This window comes from Vitis riparia, chromosome 16 (assembly GCF_004353265.1).
Source record: "Vitis riparia cultivar Riparia Gloire de Montpellier isolate 1030 chromosome 16, EGFV_Vit.rip_1.0, whole genome shotgun sequence".
NCBI lineage: Eukaryota > Viridiplantae > Streptophyta > Magnoliopsida > Vitales > Vitaceae > Vitis > Vitis riparia.
The window spans coordinates 15364903-15380529 of NC_048446.1; the positions used below are offsets into that span (position 1 = coordinate 15364903).

General features: G+C 35.9%; 1 protein-coding gene across 1 annotated transcript; it reads left to right on the forward strand.

Annotated features, from left to right (window-relative positions):
- Window positions 1-5517: 5517 nt before the first annotated feature.
- LOC117933836 (subtilisin-like protease SBT1.3) lies at window positions 5518-8210 on the forward strand. Its single transcript, XM_034855386.1, has one exon. It carries the CDS (start codon window positions 5663-5665, stop codon window positions 7988-7990), a length of 2328 nt encoding a protein of 775 aa, XP_034711277.1. The 5' UTR covers window positions 5518-5662; the 3' UTR covers window positions 7991-8210.
- Window positions 8211-15627: the final 7417 nt, after the last annotated feature.

The following is a 15627-nucleotide window of genomic DNA, read 5'->3' on the forward strand; positions in this document are numbered from 1 at the left end:
TCTCTATTTGTTTTTGCAGATCACATTTTTAGCCAGGTGTCACTATCCCAGCGGGCCATGTATCACATCCTTAGTGGTCATAAGGAATCAACCTCGCTTTTTGAAGCTATAATAGGACTTTGATGCGTGGAGGAACTTTCTGAAAGAGGGTCCCGTAGGCCGTCAGGGGGCGCGGATGAGAGAGAAGGAAAGGTGGCTACGACAGAGATCGTTGGAGGTGACAGCATTGTAGTGGTGCAGGAAAGGTGGTTGTTGTAGAGATGGTTGGAGGGGACAGCATGATAGAGAAGAGAGGAGGTTAACGGGAGGAGGGGGGTTAAGAAAAAGAGGACGGTTTTTCTGAGGGGGGAGAGGAAAAAGAGTATTGGTTGAACTGGAGGAGGAAGCCATGAACAGAGGAGCGTGCAGTTGCTGGGGGGTCCAGGACACAGAGCTGAGAAGGGAGATTTCCAGGTATGACCATTTGTTTTTTTGTATCTTTCCCATTTTTTCCAGACTGTCCAGGTCTGATTCCTAGTTATTTTTCATTTATGCTTGTTGGGTTGTTCTGTTTTGGTGATTACTGATTAAATATTGGAAGAGTTTGCTGTGTTTTATGCCATATTCTGACGAGTATTTTTCCATCTTAACTCACTGGATGTTGGACCCATGGATAAAATGATGAAATGGGTCCGATATGTTGGTTAAAGTCTTCATGTTCTTCTTCTTGTTGCTATCCTGTTATCTCTTTGTTTTCTTTTTCTCCTTGAATCCATACTCAAGGCTCCAAAGTCTCAGCTGCTTTCCGTGAAGCTTCAAGTCATGGCCTCCTTGTGACTAGACTCTGGGTTTTCAGTGACGATGAGAACACGCCTTTTCAGTTTTCTCCTAGCTTTCACAGTCAGCAAATACCCAAGGTCGCATACTACCAGACATATTCGTCGGATAGACGTGGAGGCACATCTGCTGGTGGTCTGCCCATTGTGTTCACGTCCATGCACATGTCTTCACTCTGCATGACCCCTATCCCTATTCTCATGCAAGCGTGTCATCATCTCATCCCCATGTTTTTTTCTTACCCACCATACCCATCGTTCGTCTATCCACCTCTCCCTCTAGGCCGTCATACCTATTTCCTCACTCAAGCTTACAGGAATCAAGCATCCTCCACCACACCCATTTTCCTCTCATTCATTTTCCACCCCGCTCCCTCACTTACATGGAGTCTCACGGGTGCATGCTATCCTTCACTCCTTCACATACCCATAAAAACCACTCACCCAAGCTTCCATATCCATACAACCCATACCTATCCTTCATACTACTCATAACCATGTTCTACCATACCCGTGTGTACACCCTTTTAACCATACCACCAAACCCGTTTCTCTCTCTAAACCTTCATCTACCTGCGGGATCCTCCCTAAAAAAATGCCACGTGGCTCTCTCCCACCTGCGATGCACGGCATAGCTCATTCCACCTGGGGAAGAATCTTGTCCGGCCGATGTCCCCACCTTCTCCAGATGTCTCACATCCGGAATTTTGTCCACCGCCATCCCACCTTCTCCGGATGTCTCACATCCAGAATCCTATCCGGCCAACATCCCACCTTCTCCGGATGTCTCACATCTGGAATTCTGTCTGCCAATCCCCACCTTTTCCGAATGTCTCACATCCGGAATCCTATCCGGCCAACGTCCCACCATCTCCGGATGTCTCACATCCGGAATTATGCCCGTCGACGTCCCCCACCTTCTCCGGATGTCTCACATCCGGAATCCTATCCGGCCAACGTCCCACCTTCTCCGGATGTCTCACATCCGGAATTTTGTCTGCCGCCATCCCCACCTTCTCCGGATGTCTCACATCCGGAATTCTGTCCAGCCGACGTTCCACCTTCTCCAAATATTTCACATCCGGCGCCTGACGTCGGGTGGGAGAGGGGCGATTCAACTTCCCCGGTCAGACATGTCCGGATCCTCTGATAGCGCTTACCCGGAGAGCATCTGCATCCGACAATTTAGATTCCCCGGACAGCTTGGCTCGTTAGAGACTCGTGATCCGCCGGATCCATTTCCAGCCGCAATTCTGCTCCTCTTGATTTTAATAGGCATGACTGTTTTCTTCATAATTCCGGAATAATGGAATTTTTTATATTAATTCATGCAAAATAAATGGGTTTTGGTGGGAGCCCGACATATGTGACTTTATAATTGATTGATTGATTGATTTAGTTGTCATGCATGATTGTTTCTATTCTACCCTATGACATGCTTGAAATTATTCTTTAATTGTGCATTAACCTCACTTCTTGATAGCGCATTGTGGCTCGTCGCCCCGGGTACGTATCTATTCCCATTCTAGTATTTCTATATGCATGCTTTGATTTTCATATGTGCATGGTAGTTCTGGATTTTTACTGTTTTACTCATCCATTGCCATGATTGCTCCTTTTTATTAGTAGAGACCCGACTTTAGGGACTTAGAGGGGCGTTACGGTATTTACCGTACCTTCCCGATGGGTAACCTGACCCCCAAACCCGATCCGGTTTTTCGCAGACCGCCTTTTCCAAAATAAGGAGTCACACTTAGGGTTTTTCTTTCTTATTTTGTTTACCATTTTAAAAATAAAACAAAAATAAGTGGCGACTTCATATAATTTTTCTGAATCAATAAAAATCAATTTTTTTCAAATAAAAATCGAGCTCGCCATTCGAGTGGAAAACGCATGAGTCGAAATACGGGGTCCACAATGCTTCATAAAAACAAATGTTAATTTAAAAATTTTCTAACATTTTCTTAATAGCCAACTTAATTAGAATCATCTAATTACCACTTTCTTACTAATATATAATATATTATTATAATAGTGAATTATGATATTTTGGGTATTTGAAAATATATCAAATTACTTTTTTTTTTTCAAATTATTAATTTTTGAATTAAAATATGAAAAATATAATAATTAATTTTATAGAAGAAGTATAATAATCAATTTTATAAATATGATCTTTAACATGTAAAAATAAATAGATTTAATAATTAAAAGTATTGAGATATTAATAAAAACAAATGACTTATAAGACTTAAGTCAAATTTAGATCTATTTATTCAAATTTCAAAGAGAAAAAAACATATTGTATTAAGATTGGTAAAAAATAGTTATGGGCTCAAGTTATAGAGGCATTTAGAGGCACTAAATGATTTTATGGAGGTTAAGGTTTTCAAAATATTTATTTATTGATACAATATCAATGTCAATGTCAATGATAATGTTAATGGTGCCCCAATTAAGAATGTTTCCAATTTAATATCAAATTTTAGTTGTCACAACTTATTCCAAGCATGGAATCTTAGCCTGATTTGAAATTTGATCATTAATTTCTAGCTATTTTGGAAGTATGCACATGGTTTGGATTATTCTTTAATCATAGTTGGACCTCACATTATTGTCTTTTTTTTTTTTTTAATTTGAACCATTTTTGGGGGGCAAAAGAAGTATTTTTATAATCACCAATAATTATATATCTTATTTATCATATTTTAAATTTCTCTACATATTTATAAAATGACCCTTATGCCCTTGATTTGATACAGAGACATGACAAAATGATATCAAACCAAATCCATGACCAAAAGGATATACAATTTGTCAATTTGTGAGTCATGGAAAGATGTGAGAATAGGGAGAGTAGAAAAAAAGGTTTATGATAAGGATGACTCCTTTGGAATATATTTGAGAACCTGACAATATTATGACAACTAGTTGGGAGACTGATTGTATTCCATATACATTATATGCTCTATCTATTTTTCTTTTAAATATGATATATGAAATGTTCTATGGTTGCTAAAAATACTTCCAAGATATGATTTGTATCAAATGTCATTGCTCCACTCCATTTGGATCATAAAATTTTTGAGAGATAATGGTTTAAAAATATATAAAAAAATAAATTAATTAAGGACTTATTTGGAAATGATTTTAAAAACAATTCTCATGAAATAGTTTTTAAGAAAAAAATTTAGAAGTGTCATTTAAATAAAAAAAATTGTTTGGCAAATTAGGTATATGGATATGTTGCTTCTTCTTCCATCGTTCCAGTGATTGGATTAGTTGATTTCGGAGCTACCAATCACATATATCGAGTGATATATTTCTTTTTTTATCTTTTTCTCCTTTACCTATCAAAAATTCTATTAATATTGCATATGACACTCTTACTTATTACATCTTGGATCCGTCTTCATCTTGGATTCTTCATAATAAATTATATTTTTCTTCATCGAGATAAATTTGCTTTCTATCAATCACCTTGCAACTAACCATCTTCGTATCATCTTTTATTTCTTTTGAGTGTCTTATCTAAGATTAAGGCTGGTTGGGAAAATATTTTAAAATAGAAAAGTAAATAAAAATAATTATATTATATTATTAAAAAATACCCTATATTATAAAACTTTTTTTTGTTAAAAAAAAAAAAAAGAAGCTGCTACCAACCAAAATTTTGAACCTGAAAAATAATTACTTTTTATAAAGTGAACACCAAAAGATTTGAAATTTTATTTTATTTTTAATGGTTTGATATTGTTATAAAGTGCTACATTATGAAACTTTTTCCTTGGAGTCACCTCACCTATCAGAATGAATTATAGGCCTAGTCCCCTTTTCTTTATGAGACTTCACTTTCCAAGATCCCTTTTCAACATCACAGAATAAATTCTTGAATAGCATAAAGTTTCCAACATTAGACACACTCATTAATTAAATAAATTAAATTAAATCGCAAAATAATCCCTTACTTCGTTTTCCATGCAGTCAAACCGGCATTCAAATCTCGTATAAAAACAAGGACTCATTTTATGAGGCATCTTGGGGATCAGACGGTGCTCAGACCTGACTTCGCACATCTTGTGAGTGTAGGGACCACAGCTTAGCAATTCCCAATGCATAAAGCTCTTGTATTGGCATTTAATGGAAATCTGAGGTGGGAGAGTCCCGGGGCCTGTGGTTGTCTGTGTCGTCATACCACTAGCTCAGAATGGATACTCATCTCATCACCGTTGGATTCGTGGTTTCGTTGGGAACGCACTGATGTGATGCACTCTGCTCCCCCAGAACCATACGGGGCCATTATTATATGGAGCCTGTGAATGTCGACATCACACACTGGAAAATCAAGTCTGTGGCATAAATATTCACTGCATGGGATCTGATATCATCCTATGCCATACTTTGGATCTGGAAAGTAATATGAGATAATAAAAATAATATTTTATTTCCCTTTTATTTTGAAATTACCACATTTTGGGAGATTAATGTGTTTTTGTCAAAATTCTGTCACGGGCACGTAGATAAGACTCATTGATGGTAAGTTTAATATTTTTATCAAGTGTGAACCAACGGTGATGAGGATGCCAATTCAAACTACTGACACCAAAACAATGGACCGAACTAGAATTCATGATCAGGACCATGGCCAATTACTTCCACCACCAGCCCCATATCTACTGGCTCGGTTCAACCATGGCATTCATGGCCCAACCACCAAACTTATTGCTCAAAACCACTAGGCAGCACCACACTCTCTCCCTCTTCTTTCTTATTTCAAGCTCCTCGCCTCCATTTTCAGACTCCCCGTTTTTCTATTCACCCTCTCACTCTCTTCTTCTCCCAAAAATATGCCTAGAGTTTCAGTAAAATGGCTCTTTCTGTTCCTAATCACAAGCTCTCTGAGCTTCTCCGCTGTTCTTTCTACAGTCACAAAGAAGGCTTACATAGTTCAAATGGATAAATCGGAGATGCCTGAGTCCTTCTCCAATCATCTTGAGTGGTACTCCTCTACGATCAAATCAGTACTGGCGTCCCAACTCCAGGAAGAGGTCAATGGAGAAGATGAAGAGAGGATAATTTACAGCTATGAAACTGCCTTTCATGGAGTGGCTGCTCTGCTTAGTGAAGAGGAAGCTGAGAGACTAGAAGAAGAGCATGGTGTGGTGGCTGTTTTTCCTGAAACAGTGTACCAACTGCACACCACAAGGAGTCCCGTGTTCCTTGGCCTCGAACCAGCCGACAGTACCAGCGTCTGGTCTGAGAAACTCTCGGACAACGACGTCATAGTTGGAGTTCTCGACACCGGGATATGGCCCGAGAGCGAGAGCTTCAACGATACTGGCTTTACCTCAGTTCCAGCTCACTGGAAAGGCGCGTGCGAGACAGGACGAGCCTTTACCAGGAACCACTGTAACAAGAAGATTGTCGGTGCCCGGGTCTTTTACCGGGGATATGAATCCGCCTCAGGCAAAATTAACGAGAAAGATGAATATAAATCGCCAAGAGATCAAGATGGTCATGGGACTCACACTGCAGCCACAGTTGCAGGCTCTCCTGTTCGCCACGCAAATCTTCTAGGCTATGCGGCTGGGACAGCTCGAGGAATGGCACCGGGAGCTAGAATTGCAGCCTACAAAGTGTGCTGGGTTGGCGGCTGCTTCAGCTCCGATATTCTATCTGCAGTCGATCGCGCTGTGGCCGATGGAGTTAACGTTTTATCGATCTCTTTGGGCGGTGGGGTTTCATCTTACTACCGCGACAGCTTAGCGATAGCAACTTTTGGGGCAATGGAGATGGGTGTTTTTGTGTCGTGCTCCGCCGGCAATGGCGGGCCTGATCCGATAAGTCTTACTAATGTATCGCCATGGATCACCACAGTTGGGGCTAGCACCATGGATAGGGATTTTCCAGCTGTTGTCAACCTGGGGACTGGGAAAAGTATAACTGGAGTTTCACTGTATAAAGGGAGGAGAAATCTCTTCACCAAAAAACAGTATCCTCTGGTCTACACGGGCAGTAACTCAAGCAATCCTGATCCGAACTCGCTGTGCCTGGAGGGGACTTTGGATCCTCACACTGTAGCCGGAAAGATCGTGATATGCGATAGGGGGATTAGCCCTCGGGTCCAGAAGGGTCAAGTGGTGAAAGATGCCGGAGGAGTAGGCCTAATTCTCACTAACACAGCTGCAAATGGGGAGGAGCTAGTTGCGGATTCTCACCTTCTTCCAGCAGTTGCTGTCGGTGAAACTACTGGGAAATTGATCAAACGTTACGCATTGACCAAACCCAATGCGACTGCAACTCTAGGATTTCTTGGGACTAGATTGGGAATCAGACCGTCTCCTGTGGTGGCAGCATTTTCATCTAGAGGGCCAAACTTTCTGTCACTTGAAATTCTGAAGCCGGATGTGGTGGCACCAGGAGTCAACATCCTTGCTGCTTGGTCCGGCGATATGGGGCCGTCGAGTTTGCCTACCGATCACCGGAAAGTGAGGTTCAACATACTGTCCGGAACTTCCATGTCATGCCCCCATGTAAGTGGTATTGCCGCATTGCTCAAGGCTAGGCACCCGGATTGGAGTCCAGCAGCGATAAGATCAGCATTGATGACAACAGCCTATGTTCATGACAACACTCGCAACCCTTTGAGAGATGCCTCAACCGGCCAGCCTTCAACCCCGTACGACCATGGTGCTGGGCACATAAACCCACTGAAAGCCCTTGATCCTGGTTTGATATATGATATCGGACCACAGGACTACTTCGAATTCCTCTGTAAACAGAAGCTAACCCCAATCCAGCTGAAGGTGTTCGGCAAGTCAAAGAGGTCCTGCCGACACACCCTAGCCAGTGGAGGGGACTTGAATTACCCAGCCATCTCAGCCGTCTTCCCAGACAAGGCGTCAGTTACCACATTGACCCTTCACAGAACTGTCACCAACGTTGGGCCTCCCATGTCCAAATACCATGTTGCAGTTTCACAATTCAAAGGGGTTGCTGTGAAAGTCGAGCCAGCCATGCTGAATTTCACCAGCAAACACCAGAAACTGTCGTATAAGATTACCTTGACCACAAAGTCTAGGCAGTCTTCGCCAGAATTTGGAAGTTTGATATGGAAAGATGGAGTACACAAGGTGAGAAGCCCAGTTGCAATCACATGGCTGCCTCCACTATAGCCCATGCTCCTAGATATTTGACATGAACCTGGATGATGGGCTCTACAATAACCCTATGCTTTGTGTGATGGTCCCAGGATTCATTCGTTTTTATTGCATCGAATGCTTGTCTTTTGCTTCTTATAACAAGGGTCCATCTTGTCGCGTTCGCACAAGAAGACAACTGCAAGAGCCACCCAAATTAGGCACCAATATTACCATGCATTTTCGTTTGCTTCCATGATCATTAAGCCTATCCTGACAGTTTTTCACTTTTTTGTTACCGAAAACAAAAATGTATGAAAACCTATTTTGTTTTCTAGTTTCCAAAAACATGTTTTTGAGATTTTTTTTCAATTGTTCTTAGTTAATTTTGGGTTGTTTTAAAAAATAATTATATATATATATATCAAAAATGATTGAAGTTAAAACATTACAGAAAAAATTTATTTTTAAGAAATATTTGAAAATATAGGAAATAGGTTGAGAATATTTCAATTTCACAAACAAACTGCTATAATAATAAAAAAAAACTACTTTGAAATCTATTCTCAAAAATTAATTTTTGAAAATGTTCTAAATATACCCTAATTCAACATTGTTTTGATGCAACATTCTTATCAGCATAGGACTCAAAATTGTCTAGAAAACCATATGGTCCAAATGCATTATAAAACATTAATGTAAGTTAGAAACCAGAGGGTGTGCAAAGGGCAAGGCTCTTCAACACCTTTCCACAAGTCCATTAGACTAAGGTAAATAGGCTAGTAAATAAACTTACTAAAGGTGTTCATCTTTTTCCACATGGGACAAGCTAAAACACTTAAAGCACTTTTTCATATTTACACTCTCCCAACACCACAATCCCCAACCTAATAGCTTTGGCCTCCTACACGAATAACGCTACTTCACTAACAATACGTTTTATAGAGATTTTAGGAAATATTTTTAATCTTTTTAGCACTTAAATTTTTTTTTTATCAAAAGAGTTATTTTTAAGTGTTAAAAAAACTAAAAATATTTTTTAGAATCATTGTCAAACAAACTCTAATTTTCAGATGATAGTTGGATACATATCAAAGCCTAAACCAAATAACAATTGGGTGGATTGGGCTAAAGCCCAACCCATAGGCCTTAAACCATAGTTGGTGGCCTTTCCTCTACTTGAGTTTGCAACAAGATATGGAAAGTAAAAACCTCCTTTTGATTTGTTTATGCCTGTTTGTTTGATGCAACTATGGTATTTAGGCCCTTTTTTATTAGAAGATAGAAGTTTTTTTTTAAAAGTAAAATAAGAACTTATATACTTGTTTTACTGTTTTATTAAAAAAACCTACATTTAAAAAAAGATTTAATTAAAAAAATGCTATTTTATATTTTAAATTATGCAGAAAATTATTTCATGGTTAATAAAATTTTAATAATAAAAATGGAAGGTTACCACAAACAAGTCCTTACTGTTACTAAAGCGCTTTCTTAAAAAAAAAAAAATTGTTTAAAAAACAATTGTTATTTAACATTTTCTTAGAGATATTTTGCAAATTGATTTTTTTTTTTTTAATCTCAAAATCTTTTTTTTTTAAATTTTTTTGATGATTAACAAAAAGGGACAATTGTGGTTAGGGATAGATGAACTTGATAATTGGGCCAACATCAGCACTGAAAGTTTTAGAAACTGGGTTTCAAAAATTGGGTTTTAGAAAAACCAATATTTCTCATTGTCTATTAGGAAAGATGATAAGTCTTTGTACACTGATGTTTTCGTATATTTATATCTACAACAACCTAACTAACTAACTTCCTTCTTCAAGACGTTCTTAACCGGCTTCTGTTTGTTGTAGCTGACCTTGGTTTGTTGCACCTGATCTCGGTTTGTTGCAGCTGACCCCGGACAGTTACTTTCTTGTTGATCAGCTAGGTATCGTCCATCAAGCACAATTTGCAAATTTGAGCTGAAAGGTTTGAGGAAGATGTTAAATTGTTGTGAAGATTATTTTTACGTGTCAAGTATCCAAAAATCCCTAAAATATCATTCCTTTGTTTTTGTTTTTGTTTTTTTTTATGAACAAATGAGATAGTAAACATTTTAAATATTTTAATATCTTAACTAAAATAGAAAAATTAAAATATTTTAATTGAATTTTAGGATAGAATTTTATTATCTCAAAAGTTTTAAAATTTGAGATAGAAAAATAAAATTAATTTCCTCAATTTTTTAATTAATGTAAGTTATTTTAAAGTTTTTGTATTTTACATGAACGTTATTATTGCTTCGTTTTCTTCTTCTTCTTTTTTTTTTTCTTCAAATTTTATCTTAAAATTCAATTAAAATATTTTAGTTTTTCTATCTATTTTTAAAATGTTTACAAATCACATTAAGGACAATTCAAAGGATAATTTTTTTCTTTCATTTTAAATTTTATGTTAAAAATAACAATTTATTTTCATATTTATTGGATTCTTTAAAATTTGACAATAAAATTTAACATTTGTTTATTGTCATTTATTAAAATGTTTCAAGTGTTCTGGTGAGGGAAAAAAACAACTAACTTATAGAGGAACACTTGAATTCCCTTATGATGGGTTGTCTTGTACACTTCTTGTATAGTTAAACCTTGTACAATATAACAACAGCCTTATACAGTTGTTCAAAATCCATGTTTGTGTTTCCATTGGTTTAGTAGGAATGCATAAACCAATTGCTTTGGAAGATAATTTTTGCTTGTAAGTATTATTCAAATATTTGATGGCTAAAGATAATTTTTCTTATGCATTTTATATCTTTAACATCAATTATGCATAATATGTGTTATCCATTATTATATTCATTTATCCCTGAAGCAAAATTCTCCTTGACAAAAATAAAAGGTTCAAGAAAAAAAAAAACCCCAGAAAGAATAAGTGTGAAAAGGATTTAAGTGGAAATAATTGAAAAAAAAAAAGTAGAGAGAAGAAGTGTGCCAAGAGGATTTAAGTGGACATAATTGAAATAGCAACTTTACCTTTTCTCTTCGGTTTTATTTTTTAAAAGAATACCATAATTTTAAAAATTATTTTTCAAAATACGACCATTTAAAAATATATTTCCAAATCTATGGCACATTGTGTCAGCAAAATACCACATAGATATTGTGTCCTGAAAGCACAACTTTAGTGCATTTTGTTGAAATTGTGTCTTTGAAACATGACTTCAGGGTACAAGTACTAAAATCATGTCTTCAAGTCACAACTTCAATGTAAAATGTATAAACTAATGAAATTGTGTTTTGAAGACATGATTTTAGTATATTTTATTGAATCATGTTTTCAAAACACAATTTTAGTATATTTGATTGAAATTGTGTTTATCATGTCTTAAAGATAAAACTTTGGTGTAAAATTATTGGAAATTGTGTGTTGAAATTTAAATTGTGTTTTAAAATAATAAAATCATGTCTTAAAGATATAACTTCAGTGTAAAATAATAAAATCATGTCCTCAAGACATGATTTTAGCATAAAATAATGAAATCATGTCTTTAAGACATGACTTTAGTCTAAGATATTAAAATTGTGTATTTCAAGATAAAATTTTAGTGTAAAATAATGAAATCGTGTCTTTAAGACATGACTTCAATGTAAAATAATGAATTCATGTCTTCAAAACATTACTTCAATATAAAATTATAAAATCATGTCTTTAAGATATGACTTTAGTAGAATTTCCTACCAACTACTTTTTTTTTAGGCACTAAATTGCCTAAATACATCAATAATTTCTTTGTTTCAGCATCCAATAATAATTGATAATAATAAGGATCAACCAACATCAATTTAACTTAATAAGCATAAAATATATATCACTAACTTAAATGAGTAAAAAAGATATCGAATATTGGAATTGTGGAAAGAAAGGGCACTATAAGAATGAGCATAGGGTTGCCAAGAAGGATAAAGATGGTGACAACAAGACCAATGCAAATGTTGTGTTAAAATAATCAAATGATGCTCTTATATGCTATTTGGAGAGCAAGACAAAATAGTGGGTGTTGGATTTAGGGGCATCGTTCCATGCTACCTCAAGTAGAGAATTATTTCAGAATTATGTCTCAAGTAATCTGGGGAAGGTGTATCTAGGTTATGACTAGGCGTGTGGTGTTATTAGCAAAGGTGGAGTGCAAATCAAATTGAATGGATTTGTATAGAATATAGACAATGTAAAGCACATTCCAAACTTGAAGAAGAATCTCAATTCTATTGGACAATTGGTGAAATATGGCTATGTGACAACTTTTGCAAGTAATACATGGAAAATCTTAAGGGAAACAATGATTATTGCCCATGGCAAAAAGAATGGTACTCTTTACATGACAATAAATGGTTATGGGTCTATTGTGGTTGTTGAGGGCAAAGAAGATTTGAATCTATGGCATTAGAAGCTTGGTCACATGAGTGTTAGAAGGGTTAGAAATTATGCACTTGAATGGGAAGCTATCAACTTTGAAGTGAGTTGACATTGACATGTGTGAAAGTGACACACTTGAGAAACGAAGAAGAATTAGTTTCAAGAAAGTTGAAAGAACTCCAAAAGAAGCAAAATTGGAGTTAGTTGAGACATATGTTTGGGGACCCGTTTTAGCTTCATCTATTGGTGGAAGATCTTATTTTTGTTACCTTCATTGATCATTTGAGGAAAGTGCAAGTATACTTTATGAGGCACAAATCAAAAGTAATTGATGTATTCAAAAGATGGAAAGCAATTATGGAAAATAAGACAAGTACGAGAGTTAAGAAGTTATAGTTCGATAATGGTGAGGAGCATAAAGACTCTAAGTTCAAGAAGTTTTGTTATGAAAATGAAATTAAATTGAAGAAGCTTGTGCCAGAGACACCTTAATTGAATGGTATAACATAACAAATGAATGATTGAGGGAGCCAAAAGCATGTGTATATTGGTAGGGTTGACAAAGCGGTTCTAGGCAGAAGCAATCAACACAGTAACTTACTTGATCAATCAGGGACTATTAGCACCATTGGAGCACAAAATACTAGAAGAAGTGTGGACTATAAAAGAGTTAAAACTTTTTCATTTGAAGGTATTTGATTGTGGTTCATATGTACATATTAGTGATCATGGCATAAACAAATTCGATTCTAAATCAATAAAATGTAGTTTCATTGGTTATGGTGCTAATGATTTTGGTTATAAGTTTTGGGATAACTAGAATAAGAATGTGAATAGAAGAAGGGATGTCATATTCAATGAGAAAGTTTTATATAAGGATAGAGATACAATATAGTCCAATATCTCAATATATCCTAAACTTGTTTACTTTGAGCCAAATGATGTCCCACCGAATATCATGGTAATAAGAGGGGTCAAAATCATTAGATTGAGAAAAACACTACATAGGATGTTGATCTACCATAGGATCTAGTTTCAGTTCCTACATTGAAGAGATCTAGCAGGTCACATGTACCAAATAGGAAGTATTTGAATTATTTGTTACTGATAGATGGAGATAAACTCGAATGTTATGATGAAGCATGTTGGGTGGAAAATACTAGCAAGTGGGAGCTAATGATGAAAAATGAAATGAAATCTCTTATTCTTAACCAGACTTGGAAGCTAGTTAAGTTATCAATGGGCAAGAAAAATCTTCATAATAAATGGGTGTATCAAGTTAACTAAGAGCATGATGGTTTCAAGAGATATAAGACTAGATTGGTGGTTAAAGGGTTTTAGTAGGAAAAAAAAAATTGACTACACAAACATCTTCTCTCCAATTGTGAAATTGACTATTATTCAGTTTGTTTTTAGCATTGTAGTGGCAAAGGGTCTACTTCTTGAGCAGTTAGATGTGAAAACAACTTTTCTCCATGGTGATTTGAAAGAGGAAATATGTATGTAGCAACCAAAGGGTTCCGAAGTGAAGGGTAAAGATAAGCCGGTTTGCAAATTGAATAAGAGCTTTTATGGTTTAAAACAAGCCCAAGACAATGGTATAATAGGTTTGACAATTTCCTACAAAATAATGAGTATGTGCAATGTAGACCATTATTGTTACTTTAGGAAGGTTGGTTCTAATTATATCATTTTGCTACTTTATGTTGATGACATGTTAGTAGTTGACGCAAATTTAGATGAAATCAATAGGTTGAAGAAACAATTGTCCAGTGAGTTTAAGATGAGAGACTTGGGTATAAAAAATCAAATACTTGGAATAGGATTAGTAGAGACAAACAAACGGACACTTTGCAGTTATCTCAGATTGAGTATATTTGCAAGGTATTGTAGATATTTAACATGAGTGATGATAAAGTCATTAGAACACCACTAGCAAATCATTCAAGTTATCTAAGAAGTATTGTCCACAAACAGATGATAAAAAAGACTTCATGGCTAAGGTTTCATATGCCTCAATCATTTGAAGTTTGATGTATGCTATAGTGTGCACGAGACTAGACATTGCCTATGCAGTGGGAGTTGTGAGCAGAATTATGTCAAATCTAGGTAAACAGCATTGGGAAGCAGTGAGATGGATACTTAGGTACTTACAGAGTACTATAGAAAAGTGTTTATGCTTTAAAAGAAGTGAGTTGAAATTATAAGGATAAGTGGATGCTAATTTTGCTGGCAAATAGATCGTAAGAAGAGCACTACAAGGTATGTGTTCACTTTGGGAACTATTGCTATCAGTTAGATTTCTCAATTGTAAAAGATTGTTGCTTTATCTACAACTAAAGCAAAGTATGTGACTATGATAGAAGCTAGCAAAGAGATGATTTGGTTGCAGAGTTTGTTGGCAAAGTTGGGATTCAAATCAGTGATGAATGTTTTGCATTGTGATAGCTAACCTGTAATACATTTGACTAAGAATTCAACATTTCATTCAAGGACAAAGCATATAACACTTTGTTATCACTTCATCATGTTTTTACTTGAAGATGAGGTGTTAACACTTGTAAAAATACAAGGTAGCAAAAATCTAATTGACATGTTGACCAAAATAGTGATAACAAAGAAACTAGAACTATGCGTAGTTTTAGTGGGTCAAATGTGAGGACAAGTTTTTTTAGTGCACCATGCCTATTAAATATTGAAGGAGAATATTTACTTGTGTTTTAGTTTTCAAGTGGGAGATTGTTGGATTGTGAAGTTTGAATCATTTTTGTTGTGCTTCGCTCGGCATACTAGGGGTCAAGTTCCCCACTAAGGTCGCACAACACCCTTGACCGAACTTCTCTGTTATACCAAAATACTTAAGCCTAATATGTAGTAGCTTTGGCTAAGAAAGATCAAAGAAAAATGCGCTACGACTTTTGTAGTATTATAGGTATCGTCCTCAAGGACTAGCTTATGGGATTTGTCAATACTAAGGTAAATGAATTACTTTTGTTTGGATCCTAAAGTGAAAAATGATATATGAATAATGTGAAACTAAGTAAAAGAAATTAAATTAATAAAAAAATGAATATTGATTTTAAATTCAATTGATTCAAGGTCGAGGTTTTCCACAATCCAACTCAGAGTATAGAAGTTAGAGAAAACAAAAGTCTTTTAAGTAATATGATCTTAGGGTTCTAGGATCCTTGGCCACTCGCGATTAACTTGAATTCTATATATAACTCAAAATTGCATCTAAAGCCTAATTTTTCATTTTTAAAATAAATTTCTAA

What these genes read in the sequence shown, in the direction of transcription:
- LOC117933836 (XM_034855386.1), top strand. Translation starts at nt 5,663, where the DNA reads ATGCCTAGAGTTTCAGTAAAATGGCTCTTTCTGTTCCTAATCACAAGC.